The sequence below is a fragment of the Hemitrygon akajei genome, chromosome 19, assembly GCF_048418815.1.
Source record: "Hemitrygon akajei chromosome 19, sHemAka1.3, whole genome shotgun sequence".
Classification (NCBI taxonomy): domain Eukaryota; kingdom Metazoa; phylum Chordata; class Chondrichthyes; order Myliobatiformes; family Dasyatidae; genus Hemitrygon; species Hemitrygon akajei.
The window spans coordinates 67,777,849-67,796,058 of NC_133142.1; the positions used below are offsets into that span (position 1 = coordinate 67,777,849).

General features: G+C 40.1%; 1 protein-coding gene across 2 annotated transcripts in view; it reads left to right on the forward strand.

The window, feature by feature from the left end:
- Positions 1–18,210, forward strand: part of stab1 (stabilin 1) — a 347,363-nt gene that overhangs the window by 3,411 nt on the left and 325,742 nt on the right. For both annotated transcript variants that reach the window (XM_073072696.1, XM_073072697.1), the window contains exons 2-5: positions 930–1,063; positions 9,151–9,269; positions 15,413–15,498; positions 16,078–16,147. In XM_073072696.1, coding sequence (XP_072928797.1) covers positions 930–1,063; positions 9,151–9,269; positions 15,413–15,498; positions 16,078–16,147 — 409 coding nt within the window. The remainder of the gene's footprint in view (positions 1–929; positions 1,064–9,150; positions 9,270–15,412; positions 15,499–16,077; positions 16,148–18,210) is intronic.

Below are 18,210 nucleotides of genomic sequence, written 5' to 3' on the forward strand. Positions count from 1 at the left end.
ATTGTTGAGTGTGAGGACCCATTCTGCAGTACAGCAGTGGGGGTGGGGTGGTGGTGTTGTGTGGAGGGGAACTAGTTGGGTCTGTGTTGAGAAAGAAATGGAGTTTTAAGGCCTTCTTGATGGAGAATGGAAAGTTACAAGAACTGGACATCCATGGTGAAAATGAGGCAATCAGGTCCAGGGAATTGAAAGTTGTTGAAGAAATTGAGAGCCTGTGATATGTCATAGATGTAGGTGGGAAGGAATTGAGCCAAAGGGAATAAAATAGAGTTGAGGTATGTGGATAGGAGTTCTGTTGGGTCGGAGCAGAAAGAAAAAAAAGTGGGCCCACCCAGACAATCAGGTTTGTGGATTTGAAAAGTGATTTGAAACATGGTTGATTGTATAATCAAATTGACAAGGGTCATTCTAGTAATTCCTATCTGCAGACATCAAAATAAATTTAGATAGGAAAGTGATTAAAATATCGCAGTGGCTGCAATCAGAAGTGAGATTTAAAACTTGTGTCCATATCTTAATTGGACCATGCTTATTGCTCTGGAATTGTCCTACTGGATCACTGGTGAGCTGATTCTGTGTTTTTTAAATGAGTAATTTTTGCTGGTGAAATTATAACATCAAGCTATTAGAGGGTATAGCTGTATTGCAATAGTGATTATTTGAGTTAAAAGAATAATCTTTTAATTCAAACGTTCTCTCAACAACAAGATGTTTCCTCAACACATCTTTGCATTGATTCATAGGTGTGTTTGTGATATTTAATGGGGGAGAGCAATGCCTATGGTCCTCAGGTGCTCATTGGTTCTTGACTGCTCTTTCAATGGAATTAAAATGGACATGAAAATTGGGCTGTGTAGGGGGTTGGAAATTATGTCTGATTGGTCTAATATAAAACTTTTGCTTCCATTCCCTTTCCCATCCCAACCTAGAAACGCCAGCGATGCAACGAGCAGATAGAGCTGTTCACAGAGACAGCCTGTACCTCCTGTTTGATAAGCCAAAATCTCTTATGTCCTCGAGGCTTTCAAAAGATCAGACGTGGCTTTGGAATTCAAGACTGCAGGTGATTTTCATCAACAAATGAAGTCTTGCTCGGCCACCATAATTTGATTTGCTATTACAGTATGTAGAAATCTAAATGTGTATTGAGTAAAAAAAATTCACATGATGAAAAACATAACATTATGATGAAAATTAATTTAAGGGATATGGTCAATGTACATTGTAGCATGGGTTGCCAAGCCTGTGGTGATGATGCAGAAACAGAGATTTGGTGACATAGGACTACAGATACTGGAGTCTTGTTTTTGCTCCAGATTAGTTATGTGAATGTGTTAGCAATTAGGAGAAATGAGATTTGAAATTAGAAAATATAACATTAATTATTAAATATCACTTTTAAAATATAATTCAGGGACCACAAGTAGCTGGTATTGTAGAAAAGCTTAAAGATCATTGGCATTAAAATTAAGACTTGATGGTGGCATGGGAATAGATTTCAGAATTTCCCATTTTTGGGCACAATGCGTCACTTCCAGCTATTGTGCCACAGAAGATGGTGCCACAATACCTGGGGAAACTACTTGTTTCTGTGATAGTGATTTTTGATTATTGATGATAAAATTTTCCATAAGATTGGAGAGTATCACATTCAGTTTGTTCCTGAGTTGTTCCTATCTCCCTGCAGGTAGCTTGCTTTATTATTCCCAGCTGCTGTTTAGTTAAATCTTGCCACAAGCAAGAAGTGTACTCTTCAGCAATCGGTTTGCATGTTCTTGGTGACAGTTGTGCGTTTTAGATGTTGGAGAGTTCATATTGTACTAAAAAATGTGGAATTATATAAATTTATACATGGAGGGAGTCTATTCAGATTATCACATTAATCCTGGTTGAAAATGGGGTTGGATGTAGCTCAATCCCATTTTCCAGTTTTCAGTCTCTGGCCTTGTAGGTTATAGCACTTCAAATGTTCATCCATCTGTATCTTAAATGGGATTGAAGTTTTTGTCTTTCCCAATTTCCTCTTTTATTTCTGCCACTTATTTCTAATCCGTCTTTAGTTATTCAGCTGTCTAGTGAGGGGAATCAAAACTTGCTGATTTCAGAATACTTCCGCTGGGTCTCCCCTCAGCTATTGTCATTTTAAGGAACATGGTAACTGAAAATCTTTACTACCTTTTACACCATCTTCATTGGTATCACATCCCACTAGACGTGGCAGCACCTTAGCTTTGTCCCTCTTATTTGTTCACTCTTTGGTGACATGGAAATGGAGCTTATCATACCCAGACTGAAGCCAAAGAAAAAGATCAGAGGATTCTGACATTTGCCATGGGATAGCCTCTAGGTTAAGAGAATTCTTAGTGTTACAGTCAAATTTATCAAACCTGAAGATGCTATTGTTTCCTTTCAGTTATCCCAAGTCTCCTTCCATTATCCATTGTGCAACACTTACACATTGAATGCTGTATCACAAGAAACAACATCTTCACGACTTGTGAGAAAAATGAATCAGCTTACACTTGGTATTAAACTTCCGAAAGCATGCAGTGTCATAAATATGGGAATCAAGTGCTGCAAGTCTAAATCTCCTTCACCTGAAAGGAATGTGCTCACAACTTGATTATTGTTCAGTTTCTATCTGGCTGCAAAAAAGGACTAATTGCTGTTATCCAGACACTAGCCATGTAAACTTCATTGTGAAAATCTGCAGCATCTGCATGATTGTGTTGTTGGTTATGGTCTCCAACAAGGTAGTGTTAAGGAAGCATTGAGACACGTAGCAGGGAAACAGGTCCTTGGATCCACTGCCCTTCAAACCACCCATTACACTAATGTTACATTATCCTTGCAAATAGAACAAGTATTACACCTGCCCCACACCTCCTCCCTCATTACCATTCAGGGCCCCAAACAGTCCTTCCAGGTACAGCGACACTTCATGTGTGACTCTGTTTGGGGTATCTTCTGGGTGTGGCCTCCTGTTTATCAGTGAGACCTGATAGGGTGACTGCTTCGCCAGGCACCTACACGCTGTCTGCCAGAAAAAGCAGGACCTCCCAGTGGCTACCTATTTTAATCCCACTTCCCATTCCCATTCCAATATGTCAGTCCATAGCCTCTTTTACTATCACAATGAGGCCACACTCAGGTTGGCAGAGCAGCACCTTATATTCGACCTAGGTAGCCCCTGGCCTGATGGCATGAGTATCGCTTTCTCAAACTTCTGTTAATACACCTCTCCCCATTCACTATTCCCCTTTCCCATTTCCCTCTCTCACCCTTTCACCTGCCTCTGGCTGTCCTCACCCCCTTTACTGCTTACATGGCCGTCTGACTTCTCCTTTCAGATTCCCCCTTCTCCAGCACTGTATCATTTTCACCGGTCAGCTTCCCAACTCTTTACTTCACCTTCGCCCAGTTTAACATTGTATTGGAGGGATAGGAAGGTAGGCAGAGGGGGTGTTTTGGCTCTGTTGGTAAAGGATGGCATCAAATCAGTAGAAAGATGTGACATAGGATCAGAAGATGTTGAACCATTGTGGGGGTTGAGTTAAGAAACTGCAAGGGTTAAAGGACGCTGATGGCAGTTATACAGGCCTCCCAACAGTGGCTGGGATCTGAACCACAGATTAAAATGGGAAAGAGAAAAGGCAATGTTATGATAAACATGGGAGATTTCAACATGCAGGTTTGTTTGTTGAATGCCTATGAGATGGCTTTTTAGAGCAGTTTGTCGTTGAACCTACTAGGGGATCAGCTATACTGGCTTGGGTGTTATGTAATGAACCAGAGGTGATTAGGGAGTTTAAGATAAAAGAACCCTTAGGAGACAGTGATCACAATATGATTGAGTTCAACTTGAAATTTGATAGGGAGAAAGTAAAGTCTGATACAGCAGTATTTCAGTGGAGTAAGGGAAATTACAGTGGTATGAGAGAGGAGCTGGGCGGAAGTATATGCTGCAGAGCAGTAATGGCGTAAGTTTCTGGGAAAGATGAGGAAGGTGCAGGACAGATGTATTCCAAAAACAAAGAAATATTCAAATGGCAAAATAGTACAACCGTGACTGACAAGGGAAGTCAAAGCTAATGCAAAAACAAAAGAGAGAGCATACAACAAAGCAAAAATTAGCAGGAAGAGAGAGGATTGGGAAGCTTTTAAAAACCTACAGAGAACAACTAAAAGAATCATTAGGTGGGAAAAGATGAAATATGAAAGCAAAAGCTAGAGAAAATCTGCAAATGCTGGAAATCCGAGCAACACACACAAAATGCTGGAGGAACTCAGTAGGACAGGAGGCATCTGTGGAAAAAAGTATGGACAACGTTTTGGGCCGAAACTTTTCCGCAAGACTGGAAGAAAAAAGCTAGAGAATAGTTTTAAAAGGGGGGGGGGAGAGAAATGCCAGGTCATAGATGAAACTTGGAGGGGGAGGGATGAAGCAATGAGCTAGGAAGTTGATTGGTGAAAGAGACAGAAGGCCACAGGAGTTCATGCCATCAGATTGGAGGCTACCCAAAAGGTATAGAAGGTGTTGTTTCTCCAACCTAAGCATGGCCTTATCCTGACGGTGGAGGAGGCCATGGATGGATATATCAGAATGCATTATGAGAGCAAGATAGCAACCAATATCAAAGTGGATAATAAAAGCTTTTTCAAGTAAGTAAAAAAATAATAGAGGTGAGAGTGGATGTAGGACCACTGTACGATGAGGCCAGAGAAATAATGGTGGGGCACAAGGAGATGGCAGATGAACTAAATGAGTATTTTGCATCAGCCTTCACTGTGGAAACACTGGCAGTGTACCAGGTGTTTAAGGGTGTGAGGGAAGAGAAGTGAATGCAGTTACTATTACAAGGGAGAAGGTGCTCAAAAAGCTGAAAGATTTAAGGGTACATAAGTCAGCCAGACCAGATGAACTGCATCCTAAGGTTCTGAAAGTGGTGGTGGTAGAGATTGTGGTGGCATTAGTAATGATCTTTCTAAAATCATTGGACTCTGGCATGGTGCCAGAGGACTGGACAATTACAAATGTCACTTCACTTTTTAAGAAAGGAGGAAGGCAGCAGAAAGGAAATTATAGACCAGTTAGCCTGACCTCAGTGGTTGGGAAGATGTTGGAGTCAATTATTAAAGATGAGGTTATTGAGTATTTGGTGACACAGGAGAAGATAGGACAAAGTCAGTATGGTTTCCTTAAGGGAACATCTTGCCTGTCGAACCTGTTGGAATTCCTTGAGGAGTTTACATGTAGGATAGATAAAGGGGATGCATTTGGTGTTGTATATTTGGACTTTCAGAAGGCCTTTGACAAGGTGCCACATGTGAGGCTGCTTATCAAGTTAAGGGCCCATAGTATTACAGGGAAGTTACTGGCATGGTTAGAGTATTAGCTGATTGGTAGGAGGCAGCAAGTGGGACTAAAAGGATCCTTTTTTGGTGGGGTACCAGTTACTAGTGGCAGGGTCTGGTGTTGGGACCGTTTCTTTTTATGCTGTATATCATTGATATAAATTATGGAATAGATGACTTTGTTGCCAATTTTTCAGATGATCCAAGGATTGGCGGAGGGGCAGGTGGTGTTGAGGAAGCAAGTAGGTTGCAGAATAGGAGACTGGGAAAGAAAGTGACAAATGCAATGTTAGCATTCATTTCAAGAGGTTTAGTGTACAAGATGCTGCGGCCTTGTAAACTACTGGTGAGGCCTCCCTTTGAAAATTGTGAATTATTTTCATCTCCTCATCTGTGCTGATATTGGAGAGGGTTCAGAGGAGGTTCACAAGGATGATTCCAGGAATCAAAGTGTTATCATACGAGGAATGTTTGATGGCTGTAGGTCTGTACTCACTGGAGTTTAGAAGGATGAGAAGGGATCTCATTGAAACCTTTCGAATGTTCAAAAGCATAGACAGAGTAGATGTGGAAAGGATGTTTGTCATGGTGGGGGAGTCTAGGACAGAGGGGAGTTTATTTAAACCAGAGATGTGGGGAAATTTCTTTAGCCAGGGGATAGTGAATTTGTGGAATTTATTACCATAGGCAGTTGTGGAGGATAGGTCATTGGGTATATTTAAGGCAGAGTTTGATAGGTTCTTGCTGGGACACGGCATCAAAGGTCACAGGGAGAAGGCCAGGGAGTGGGGTTGAGCAGGGGAGAAAATCATCAGCCATGATTGAATGGCGGAGAAGACTCGATGGGCCAAATGGCCTAAATCTGCTTCTATGTCTTATGGTCTTATGCCAATCTTCCAGTCAACTATCTCCTGATAATATAGCAAAACTCTTAATTGTGAACTGATCTTGTTACCAAGAGCTGAGAGAAAAAAAAAACTTTGTGGAATGTCCTTCTACTATGCTTCCACTGTACAGGATTGAGCCTGGTATCCACCCCCAACCCCCACCATTAGTCACTCAAGTTGTTGTATTAGGAGTGGCATTTGCTGTCCGTTCTGACTCCTTCTGATAATGTTGGGAAGTTGGATCCTTGAAGCAGAGTATTCCATGTAGTGATGTTTTAAATGAATCGATACAGTGAAGGTGACAGGACACCGAGGAACACTAATGTACAGAGGCATTTTGGGGTGCAAGTCTTCAGTCCCTTGAAAGTGGCAACAAAAATGAATAGGCTTGCCTTTTATCAGTCAGGTCATTGAGTATAAATCATGTTGCATAGTTCGAATCTTTAGTTAGGCCACATGTGGAGTACTGCGTATAGTTCTGGTTGTCACATTACAGGAAGGGTGTTTGAGGATGTGGCCTGGATTGGAATTAATTAGCTACAAGAAGAGGTTGGGTAAGTTGGTTTGTTCTCTCTGGAGAGTCAAGAGACTGAAGTGTGACTGAACGAAAGTACATAATATTACAAAATATTAAGTATGTTTAATTGTTAATTAGCAATTATGTCTATTGAAAACAGGGAGGGTTAAGTGCTTGGAAAGCACTGCTGGGTGTGGTGGTAGAAACAGATCTGACAGTGATGTTTAAGAGGTACTTAAATGCGTGAACAGGCAGGGCACTGAGGGATATGAACGGTGCAGGCAGACAGTTTCAGTTAGATTGGCACCATGGTCAGTGGGCTGAAATCCTGTTCCGGTGCTGTACTACTCTGTGATAATTACAGGAGCTGCCCGCTGCAATAATGATGAAACAAGAAATGGCTGCATCGTGATGACATTCCTCACGACCACACAGCTACTAAGCATCTTGATGTTTTCTGCTTCAGCCTGGGAGTTGTTGGACAAAATAAGCTCAAGAGTTCTGGAAATGCCTTTGCACATTATATGAACTGTAAAAGCAGTGATCCGGGGAAGAGCGGATGATGAGTATAGTTGTAAGGAGACTATCTGCATGAGCTTTTTTAAACATGATGACTGCTTCTTCAGACATTAAAGTTACATCCACATGAAAGAGTTGTCAACACTCTATCAGATTTCTGACAAGAGCTGTTTGAGAGATTTTCCACAAGCCAGGAAATATAAAATCTTTTATAATCAGTATTACAGTAAGAAGATATATCAGCTGGGGGAAATCTTCAGATAGTATCAAAACACCGCTGATCAAAGAAATGTATTCCCAATGTGTGAGAGGCAGAATCCCCTAGCAATCAATATATTCAGATTAGTCTGTTGTAAATGTCATTCACATGCTTCATACCAGAGTATCACTAATATATTAAAAATAATTGCCAGATACAACCTGACAATGTGCTTTGTAGCACGTAAGGAGGAAGGAAAAAAGTGGGAACAATATAGTCCAATCACAAACAAGAGAAAATCTGCAGACGCTGGAAATCCAAGTAACACACACAAGATGCTGGAGGAACTCAGCAGGCCAGGCAGCATCTATGGAAAGAGTACAGTCAACGTTTCAAGCTGAGACCCTTCATCAGGGCAGCAAAAGAATGATGAGGAGTTAGAGTAAGAAATTAAGAGAAGGGAAGGAAGAACCACAAGATGATAGGTAGACATTCAGCTTCCAACTGCAACCATCCTTCAGCCACGATTCAGTGATGGCCACAACATCGTACCTGATGACCTGAAATAGTGCAACAAGATCATCCACTTTATTTCTTATACTCTGTGCATTGAGATACAACATTTTAAGTACTGTATTTGCTACCCTTTTTGATTCTGCATCCCTAATGCACTGATACTCACCCTGCTGGCTGCAATTTTGTCCTATCATCTGCCTGCCCTTCCTGGCAGTCTGACTGCATGGTATCTTTGCTTTTTTACCATCCGTTCTATACTGAGTCCCTTCACTCTGGTTCCCACCCCCCTAGCAAATGAGTTTAAACCCTCCCCAACAGCTCAAACAAACCTGCCCGTGAGAATACTGGTCCCCCTCAGGTTTAGGTGCAACTCGTCCCTTTTGAACAGGTTATACCTTCCCCAGAAGAGATTCCAATTATCCAAGAACCTGAACATCTGCCCCCTGCACCAGCTTCTCAGCCACACATTAACTTGCCATATCATCCTGTTTCTCCCCTCACTGGTGTGTGGCCCAGGCAGCAATCCAGAAATTACTACCTGGGAGGTCCTGCTTCTCAACTTTCTACCTAGCTCTCTAAATTCTCTTTTCAGGACCTCTTTGCTTTTCCTTCCTATGTCATTAGTACCAATATGTACCAAGACATCAGGCTGCTCTCCCTCTCTCTCCAACATGTTGTGGACACGATACGAGGTGTCCCTGACCCTGGCACTCAGGAGGCAACATACCATCTTGGGTGTCCTGTTCATGTCCTCCGAATCTCCTGTCTGTTCTCCCCTAACTATTGAGACCCTGTCACTACCACTCCCCTCTTCTCCCTCTTTCCCTTCTGCACTACGGACCTATGCTCAGTGCCAGTAACCCAGTCTCTGTAGCATTCCCCTTGAGGTCATCCCCCACAACAGTATGCAAAGCGAAGGAAATAGGCAGAGGGTTTTAGATTTTCTAGGGTGTGGCTGTGCAAAGAATGACCAGAATGACATTTATTATTAGAAGTATTCAGCACAATACTTTTTCTAAACCAAATCATCTAAGATCAGATAAGATTTGACATTTTAAAAATACATATTTGCCTGGTGATTATTAATAAGGAAAAATATAGTCAAATATTTATCCATTCTTGCCAGTATTTTAATGATTTTGTTTTTATTATATAAGATTTTTTGTGGACTTGGGTGGAGAACAGCAAATTTCGCAAGCTGGTTGCAGGCATATATGTAAGAAGAACGTTTCGGTATCCAAGTGTTGCAAAGGATTTTGGAGCCAGGATTGCCTAGGTGAGGAATGAGAGTTTGAAATTGACAGAGATTTATCTGCTATGTAATCAATTTGCATTTTATAAGCTGCCTTAGTAAATGTTTACTTGGCAGCTACAGCTTGGAGAAGTTTTAGAAGTGTGGACTAATAAAGAGTGTTCTGTGACCACATTTGTACTTTGTTTTCTGTGGACCTTTTTTTTTCAAAACAATATGACAAGTTCAATATCCTTGAATTGTTTATATAATAATGTAGGATGGGAAATGAATCATAGTTTAATTAATTGATTTGATTACAGAGTTGTGGATCTGCCCACTACATATCCTTAAACTTGAAGTTCCTAATAATAATCCATTTATGCCATGTTTTTGATGATTTTACTGTCAGCCTTAATCATTACATGTCCCAGTTAAGGAAACTCATTGAATACTTTGCAGGCCCATCTTTGGAATATGGGTTTTTTAATGAGGAATGCACATGGTGTGAGCATGACTTCCTGTTTTTCTTTTACTGTTTTTAACTTGGTAAGTAAGATGGGAGGAGAAACAGAATTAATATTTTGATTCAAAGTGAAGGGTCTTTGACCTGAAAGTTTAACTTGCTTCTCTTTCCACAGGTGCTGCCTGATCTAATGAGTGTTTTCTATTGATTTCAGATGTTCAGCATCCACAGTGTTTTGATTTTTGTTGGCTGCTTCAGTGTAAATAGTCGGCACTGCTGTATTGCGTTAATAGATGACAAGATATTTTGGACAGTTTTGAAAACAAGAAAGAAACATTGAAATTGGATTTAAAAATAGAAATGCTGGAAACATTGAAAAATTCAAGTAGTTTCCATGGAAAATGTAACAGACTTAAGGTTTAAGGTGGAAATCTCTTTGTCAGAGTTAGGAAATTAATGTCAAGTTGAAAAGAAGTGGAGGAGAGATGGAAAGGAAAAAAGGGACATTTGTGATGGTGGTGAAGCCATGGTTCTCTGGGCTATGTTGTAAAGGTTGTAGTGAAAGGGTGAGAATGCAAAACTGCTATCTGAAATGTGTTGTCAGAGGAGGTGGTGGAATAAGATGCAATTATTTCATTTATGAGGCAATTAGACATTTAAATAAGAAAGATACAGTTCTCATATGCGCAGATCCAATAAGCATAGATAAGCAAAACAGTTAGCATGGGTGTGATGGGCCGAAGACCTGTTTCTGTGTTGTACTTCTCTGATTCTGTGACTCTGAACAAAAGCATGCCGCAAGTTGTAAAAGAAGACAGGTAGGATGTACTTGGAAGACTAGGCTGTGCTGAAGCACCAATTTTATTTAGCTTAGTTTCTCTAATTTATCAATAACTATCTGTCAATACTCTGCTGCTAAATACAGGAAATGGACTCGGGCAATATTGCAATTAAGGACAGATGGATAGTTAATTTTTAGCTAAGGTTGAGGCGTTATTATTAAGTTCTGGCAATTTGTGGTGAATTGTATTTAATTATGTGAATAATCAAGTGGAGAGGAAACATTTAACAGAAATTGGCCTTTCTACTGAAGTAGTGTAGTTTGGCTGTCTCATGCCCTCCCCATTGTGCTGGTTTAAGGTCTGACAACTAACTGTTACTATATCATAATTTTATAGACTTATTGGGCTCACATTTTGTTTTTCACTCTTGTCTGTTAGTGTCAACAATGTAAATTTTCCAAGGAAGGCTAATCAATGAATGTATTTATTTACTTATTGAGATACGGTGCAGAATCGGCCCTTCGAGCCATGCTTCCCAGCAATTACTCAATTTAATCCTTGCCTAATCACGGGACAATTTACAGTGACTAGCAACTGGTAGGACTCTGGACTGTGGGAGGAAACTGGAGCACCCAGAGGAAAACCACATAGTCACAGGGACAATGTACAAACTCCTTACAGGAATTGAAACGGTAAAGCATTGTGCTAACCACTACACTGCCGTGCCACCCAAGTCCATTGAGCAGAATGAGGAAATGAAGAATAATGGTCTGATTTTGACATGCATTGTTGATGGGCAAATTGGGAAATGTATTTTCTCCTTTAGCATTTGTTGAAAATGAAGGTCAAGTAAGGATTATACAACATGAGGGATTTGTGGAGCGTTGTTGAGCAATCCCTGATCAACATAATCACAACTCTCCTTTTGCTCGATTTAATCTTTCTGTAAGCACTTTGACTTGTGTTATGTTCTGGAATTCATGATTTATTGTTACAAAATAGCAAAGTGAGGTGTGGAATTTGACAATGATGTAGAACAACGTGTTGGCAGTTTATTGATATTGGGTACATATCACAGGGGCAAATGGAAATAAGTATAGGTACAAATATTAAACAATAGCAAGAAAGGGAGAATAGTTGGTTAAGTCCTTGAATGGTCATGTAAGTATCACTTGAGTGCTGGAAGATCCCACTAGATTATAATAAGACATTCATGCCATGCCAAAGAGCACAGGGAAATGAATAACTGTAATTCAGGCAACTGGAAAACCACTCATCAAAGTTATGGGACTTAGGATGAGAATCACATTTTGTAGAATACCTTTCAAAGAGTAATTGAAGTAGACTATGTACAGTGTAACTTCAGTTGAGAGAAGTTCAGATTTTAATAATCATTGGAAGTGGATAGTAAAACTCATGGGCATAAAATTAAAGTAACTCTGGCAAAGGATTGACAGAATTTACACATCACTCTTGTTAAGCATAGAGACTTGAGTGGGGCAGGTCTTAGCTAGCCATGAAAGTTTCTTTTCTTTTTCAATCTTTTTATTAGTATTAAAAATATTATGAACAAAATACAGTTAATATATTAATAAAGGGATTACAAACATACAAATTCCCATTACACATGAAGGAATACATAAGCAATGAATACAGTATAAATAAGTTTTCCCAAAACATGAACCATATAGTATATATATGAACAAGGTAAATCTAGATATTTCATAATATATAATATATAAAAAAAGAAAAAGAAAAAAAAATATATGCAAAGTTACTAACCTACTAATCTAATATCTAAGGGAAAAAAAGAAAGCATAAAAAGAAAAAAAAACTAAAGAAAAAGAGGGAAAAAAAAGGCTGTTTATAGTGTCTCACAAGAATACATAAACATCAATGTCGTCAACTCCGATCCTCTCAACATACATATAATTAAAGCTGAAAAAACCAATAAGCTTGGCACAGGGCCATATTACATCATATGAAAATATTGAATAAATGGTCTCCATATCTTTTCAAATTTAATAGAAGTATCAAATACAGCACTTCTAATTTTTTCTAAATTTAGACATAACATAGTTTGAGAAAGCCAATGAAATACCGTGGGAAGATTAATTTCCTTCCATGAAAGTTTCTGACTGATGTTGAAGGGAAACATCTTTGTGGCTTCAGGGAGATGGAGCCAAAGATAGGCATTTTGTATCTTATGTTTGTTTAGATCACATGAAATTGATGATGCGCAGAATAAGTTGATGTTTTCCGGGACAGAAGTGAGCCCCCACTTTAGAGCCCAGTCTAAAGGAGCAATCTAGGAACCCTAAAGGAAAGCTGATATTCTTTGATCAATTCCCTTATTCCAGGAGAGAGGCTGGATTCCATTACTCTGGAAGGATGGTAGGATAGAGAAAAATATCCTGGCAAGAGCTCCTCATTAAAATGTAGCACCAGAAGTTTTGCTTCACAGGTCTTGACCATGTAACTGCATCCCCCATTCTTCTAGTAATCTAGCAGAAAGGTCATAGTCAAAGGACAACTGGAGTTTAACCTCCATGCACTTTTGGGCCATGTAATCTAATATGCTATCCAAATCTTTTTGATTTAATTCCCTTTGCAACTGCAATCAATAGTAGTGGGATATTGGATCAAACCTGAAAGTTTACAAAGAATTAGCCAAGAGAACACTGGAGGAATAGTGGTAGTTTAGGTGAGAATACCAAGCATGATGCCTCAGTCAGTGTGGCTTAGGAAAACTAGTGCAAAATGGTCAAAATTCAGTCTGTGCCTGTGAGGGAAAGTGCAAGATGTAGGACTGCAGCTATGTTAGAACCATCTGCAGTAGACGGGGATTTAAAATGGGACCTAGGTGAAAGTTTGCAGTGGGTAAGCAAACAGCAGAATAAATACTATACAATAGTGAATGAAGGGTACATAACTTGATAATCGTCATGGATAATTAATTTTGATGTTGAAACAAATACAAAATATTTTGCTGTTTATAATCAGAATGAGAATCAGGTTTGTGATGTGAAATTTGTTAACTTAGCAGCAGCAGTTCAATGCAATACATAATATAGCAGAGAGAGGAAAAAAACCTAATAATAAATAAACAAGTAAATCAATTATGTATATTGAATAGATTATTAAAAATGTGCAAAAACAGGAATACTGTATATTAAAAAAAAGTGAGGTAGTGTCCAAAACTTCAATGTCCATTAGGAATTGGATGGCAGAGGGGAAGAAGCTGTTCCTGAAGCACTGAGTGTGTGCCTTCAGGCTTCTGTATCTCCTATCTAATGGTAACAGTGAGTAAAGGGCATGCCCTGGGTGCTGGAGGCCCTTAATAATGGACGCTGCCTTTCTGAGACACCGCTCCCTAAAGATGTCCTGGGTACTTTGTAGGCTGTGCCCAAGATGGAGCTGACTAGATTTACAACCATATGCAGCTTCTTTTGGTCCTGTGCAGTAGCTCCTCCATACCAGAGAGTGATGCAGCCTGTCAGAGTGCTCTCCATGGTACAGCTATAGAAGTTTTTGAGTGTATTTGTTGACATGCCAAATCTCTTCAAACTCCTAATAAAGTATAGCCACTGTCTTGCCTTCTTTATGACTACATCAGTATGCTGGGACCAGGTTAGATCCTCAGAGATCTTGACACCCAGAAACTTGAAGCTGCTCACTCTCTCCACTTCTGATCCCTCTATGAGGATTGGTATGTGTTCCTTTGTCTTACCCTTCCTGAAATCCACAATCAGCTCTTTCGTCTTACTGACATTGAGTGCCAGGTTGTTGCTGCGGCACCATTCCACTAGTTGGCATATATCACTCCTGTATGTCCTCTTGTCTCCACCTGAGATTCTACCAACAATGGTTGTTTCATCAGCAAATTTATAGATGGTATTTGAGCTATCCCTAGCCACACAGCCATGTGTATACAGAGAGTAGAGCAGTGGGCTAAGCACACACCGCTGAGGCGCACCAGTTTGATTGTGAGCGAAGAGGATATGTTATCACCAATCCGCACAGACTGTAGTCTTCCGGTTATGAAGTCGAGAATCCAATTACAGAGGGAGGTACAGAGGCCCCGGTTCTGCAACTTCTCAATCAGGATTGTGGGAATGATGGCATTAAATGCTGAGCTATAGTCGATGAACAGCATCCTAGTTTGTACACCAAGCAATCTGACAAGAAACATTAACACACACAAAATGCTGGTAGAACATAGCAGGCCAGGCAGCATCTATAGGGAGAAGCGCTGTCGACGTTTCGGGCCGAGACCCTGACGTCCTGACGAAGGGTCTTGGCCCGAAACGTCGACAGCGCTTCTCCCTATAGATGCTGCTTAGCCTGCTGTGTTCTACCAGCATTTTGTGTGTTGTTGTTTGAATTTCCAGCATCTGCAGATTTCCTCATGTTTACTCTGACAAGAAACATTGTTATTTTCTATTTGTGCTCTTTTGTTTAGTTGAATGCAACATTGTGCCATGTTTCTCATGTAAGGGATGTCATGTCATCCCACTACATGGAAAGGAGCCACTTGGTCCATTGTTGTAATGTCTGGATATTTTCAGTCTATCTGTCCTATTCCATTCCTCCATTCTTTCTCACAGAGATTGTGTCCTCACCAATTGTTCAGTAAAATGACATGTTTAAGTTCACTAATTGAGACAAAATTTCTATTTGTATAAACCTGTTGAATATGTAATTGGGATCATGATGTAGCACTCTTCAGTCATGTGATACCTTGCAGTTAATGCTAGCAGGCAATCAGCTCTAGAATGCCACTGTAAATATTTTGTTACATACTCGTAAAATTCTGAATAATTTTTTGCTAATTAAATAATTGGTGTATAAAATGTGTTATTAAAATTCTCCATGTGTATTTTCCGGTTCAAAATTGAAAGCTAAACAGACATAAATGTAATAATGTTTTGCTATTCTAGAGTGCCCGGGAGGATCAGTAAATCCTTGCAATGGTCATGGCATATGTTTGGATGGCATATCAGGGAATGGAAGCTGCATTTGTGAGGTAAGTGTATAATTAAAAGCATATTAATTTAATCACTCTCCTTTGACTAAATTGTCACACCGCAGTAGAAATTCATACTTTGTAGTCTGCACTAAGCATGGAATGTGATAACATGTTTATTGACATCTGCTTCTGAAGTTCTGTCCCCTCCCTGCATCATACATTTAGTAAATACCACATTAATTTTATTTCCTTATACTTAAGACAATGTAGCTTCGACTTAAGAAAATGATATTTTTCCTTGTGAATGCATTTTACTTAGAGAACTCATCAATTTCTGATCACGTTACATAGCAGATTGTTCAGAGTAATCAGTTGGCTCAGTTACCTGGCCGTATTCGTTTATAATTCAGTCAGTAGTCTTCATTGTGTTCAGCACTATAATACTACACATTATCACAGGGCTTCATAAATTGTTAATATAAAGGCAACTGAACAAGTAATGCATATCTTAAGTGGTCATTTCTGCTGCTTCAGTCTGCTTGCAATGTAATTATCAAATCTTCATACAACAATATTTCTGCAGGTTCATGTTAAGCTTACTTTCCTCCAACCTAATCTGATTTCCTTTTCCTGTAGCCTAAGTACAAAGGAATTGCTTGTGAGGAGTGTATGGATGAAGAAGCATATGGGCCTAACTGCACTGTGGGTATGGTGACTCTTTTCTGTAACTTTAATGCCTTGCAGTACATTCGGTGATAGTTGGACTTTAGGGCAGCATGTGCTCCTGCCTGCAGCTCCAGTGACCTGGGTTCTAGCCTCTCTAGTGCTGTCTATGTGATGTTTCTGCATTTTCTCTGGATGTCTGCTCCAGTTTTCTTCCACCTCCCAAAAATGTGCTAATTGAGACTGTCAACATTGCTCCTAATATAGGTGAGTGCTTAGAACATTAGAAAGCTTTTGACAAGAACAAGCCATTCAGCCCAACAAAGCATGCAAAATTCCTATTCACATAGTGTGTTGAAATAACTCTCAAGTTTAGATTTGTAAGTCTCTAAGGTACTACTCTCAACTACACAACTGGGTAGTTTGTTCCTTGTGTCCACAACTCACTGTGTAAAGAAATGCTTCCTGATGTTAGTCTGAAATCGCCATTTAACCAATCTCCACCTATGGCCCCATGTCCTCGTTGATGGATTAACTTTGAAGTAGTAGCTGGCATTCACCTTATTGATACCCTTAATGATTTTGAACACGTCTATCATCTCCTCTCATTCTATGTCTACTTAGGCTAAAAAGATTTAATTCTTTCAGTCTTTCTTCATAGCTCATACCCTGCAGACCCGGAATGAGTCTCGTTGCCCTTCTCTAAACTCTCCCCAGTCCCTTCACATCCCTCACAATATGGAGACCAAAATTGTACATAGCACTCAAGGTGTGGCCTCACAAGCAGTGTACAGCTTTAGGAGAACGTCTGTAGACTTGATCTCCACTGAGTGCATTATATAACCCAACATTCTATTAGCCTTCCTTATTGCTTCTGTGCATTGTCTAGAGGTGGATAGTGATGAGTCCACCAGGACTCCCAGATCCTTCTAACTCCAGATGGCCCATTGTATATTTATATATAATATTTATACTTCCTACATGTAAGACAATCAAGATTAAATTGATGTGTCAGAGAGAGAAAATTACAGGAAAATACAGGAGGAAGTAAGACCATGAGACATAGGAGCAGAATTAGGCCATTCTGCCCATCAAGTCTGCTCTGCCATTCCATCATGGCTGATCCCGTATCCCACTGAACCCCACGCACCTGCCTTCTCACCATATCCTTTAGTGCCCTGACCAATCAGGAAACTATCAACTTCCGCCTTAAATATACCCATGGACTTGGCCTCCACCACAGTCCATGGCAAAGCATTCCACAGATTCAATACTCTCTGGCTAAAAAAAAAATTAATTCTTACCTCTGTTCTGAAGTGTCACCCCTCAACTTTGAGGCTGTGCCCTCTAGTTTTGGATACCCCCACCAGAGGAAACATACTTTCCACATTCACCCTATCTAGTCCTTTCAACATTTGGTAGGCTTCAATGAGATCCCTATGCATTCTTCTAAATTCCAGTGAGTACAGATCCAAAGCTGCCAAACACTCCTCATATGTTAACCCCTTTATTCCTGGAATCATCCTCATGAATATCTTCTGAACTCTATCCAATGACAACAGATCCTTTCTGAGATGTGGGGCCCAAAACTGTTGACAATAATCCAAGAACAGCCTGACTAGTGTATTATAAAGTCTCAGCATTATCTCCTTGCTTTTATATTCTATTCCCCTAGAAATAAATGCCAACATTGTATTTGCCTTCATTATCACAGACTCAGTTTGTAAATTAACCTTCCAGGAGTCTTGCACGAGGATTCCTAAGTCACTCTGCACCTCTGATGTTTGAATTTTCTCCCCATTTAAGCAATTCTGCAAAGAAGAATGGGGAGAAATTGCAGTGTCCGGATGTGCAAAGCTGATAAAGAGCTATCCATATACGAGGGGTGATCGTTAAGTTCGTGGCCTAAAGTAGGAGTCAGTTTTAGAAAACCTAGCACATTAATTTTTCAGCATAGTCCCCTCCTACATGTACACACTTAGTCCAGCGGTCGTGGAGCACACGTGCATGTAATGAGAGCATCTTGGCCCTCCAGGTGGTCCACAGCAGGGGTGATTGATAAGTCCGTGGCCTAAGGTAGAAGGAGATGAGTTATACCGCTCTCGT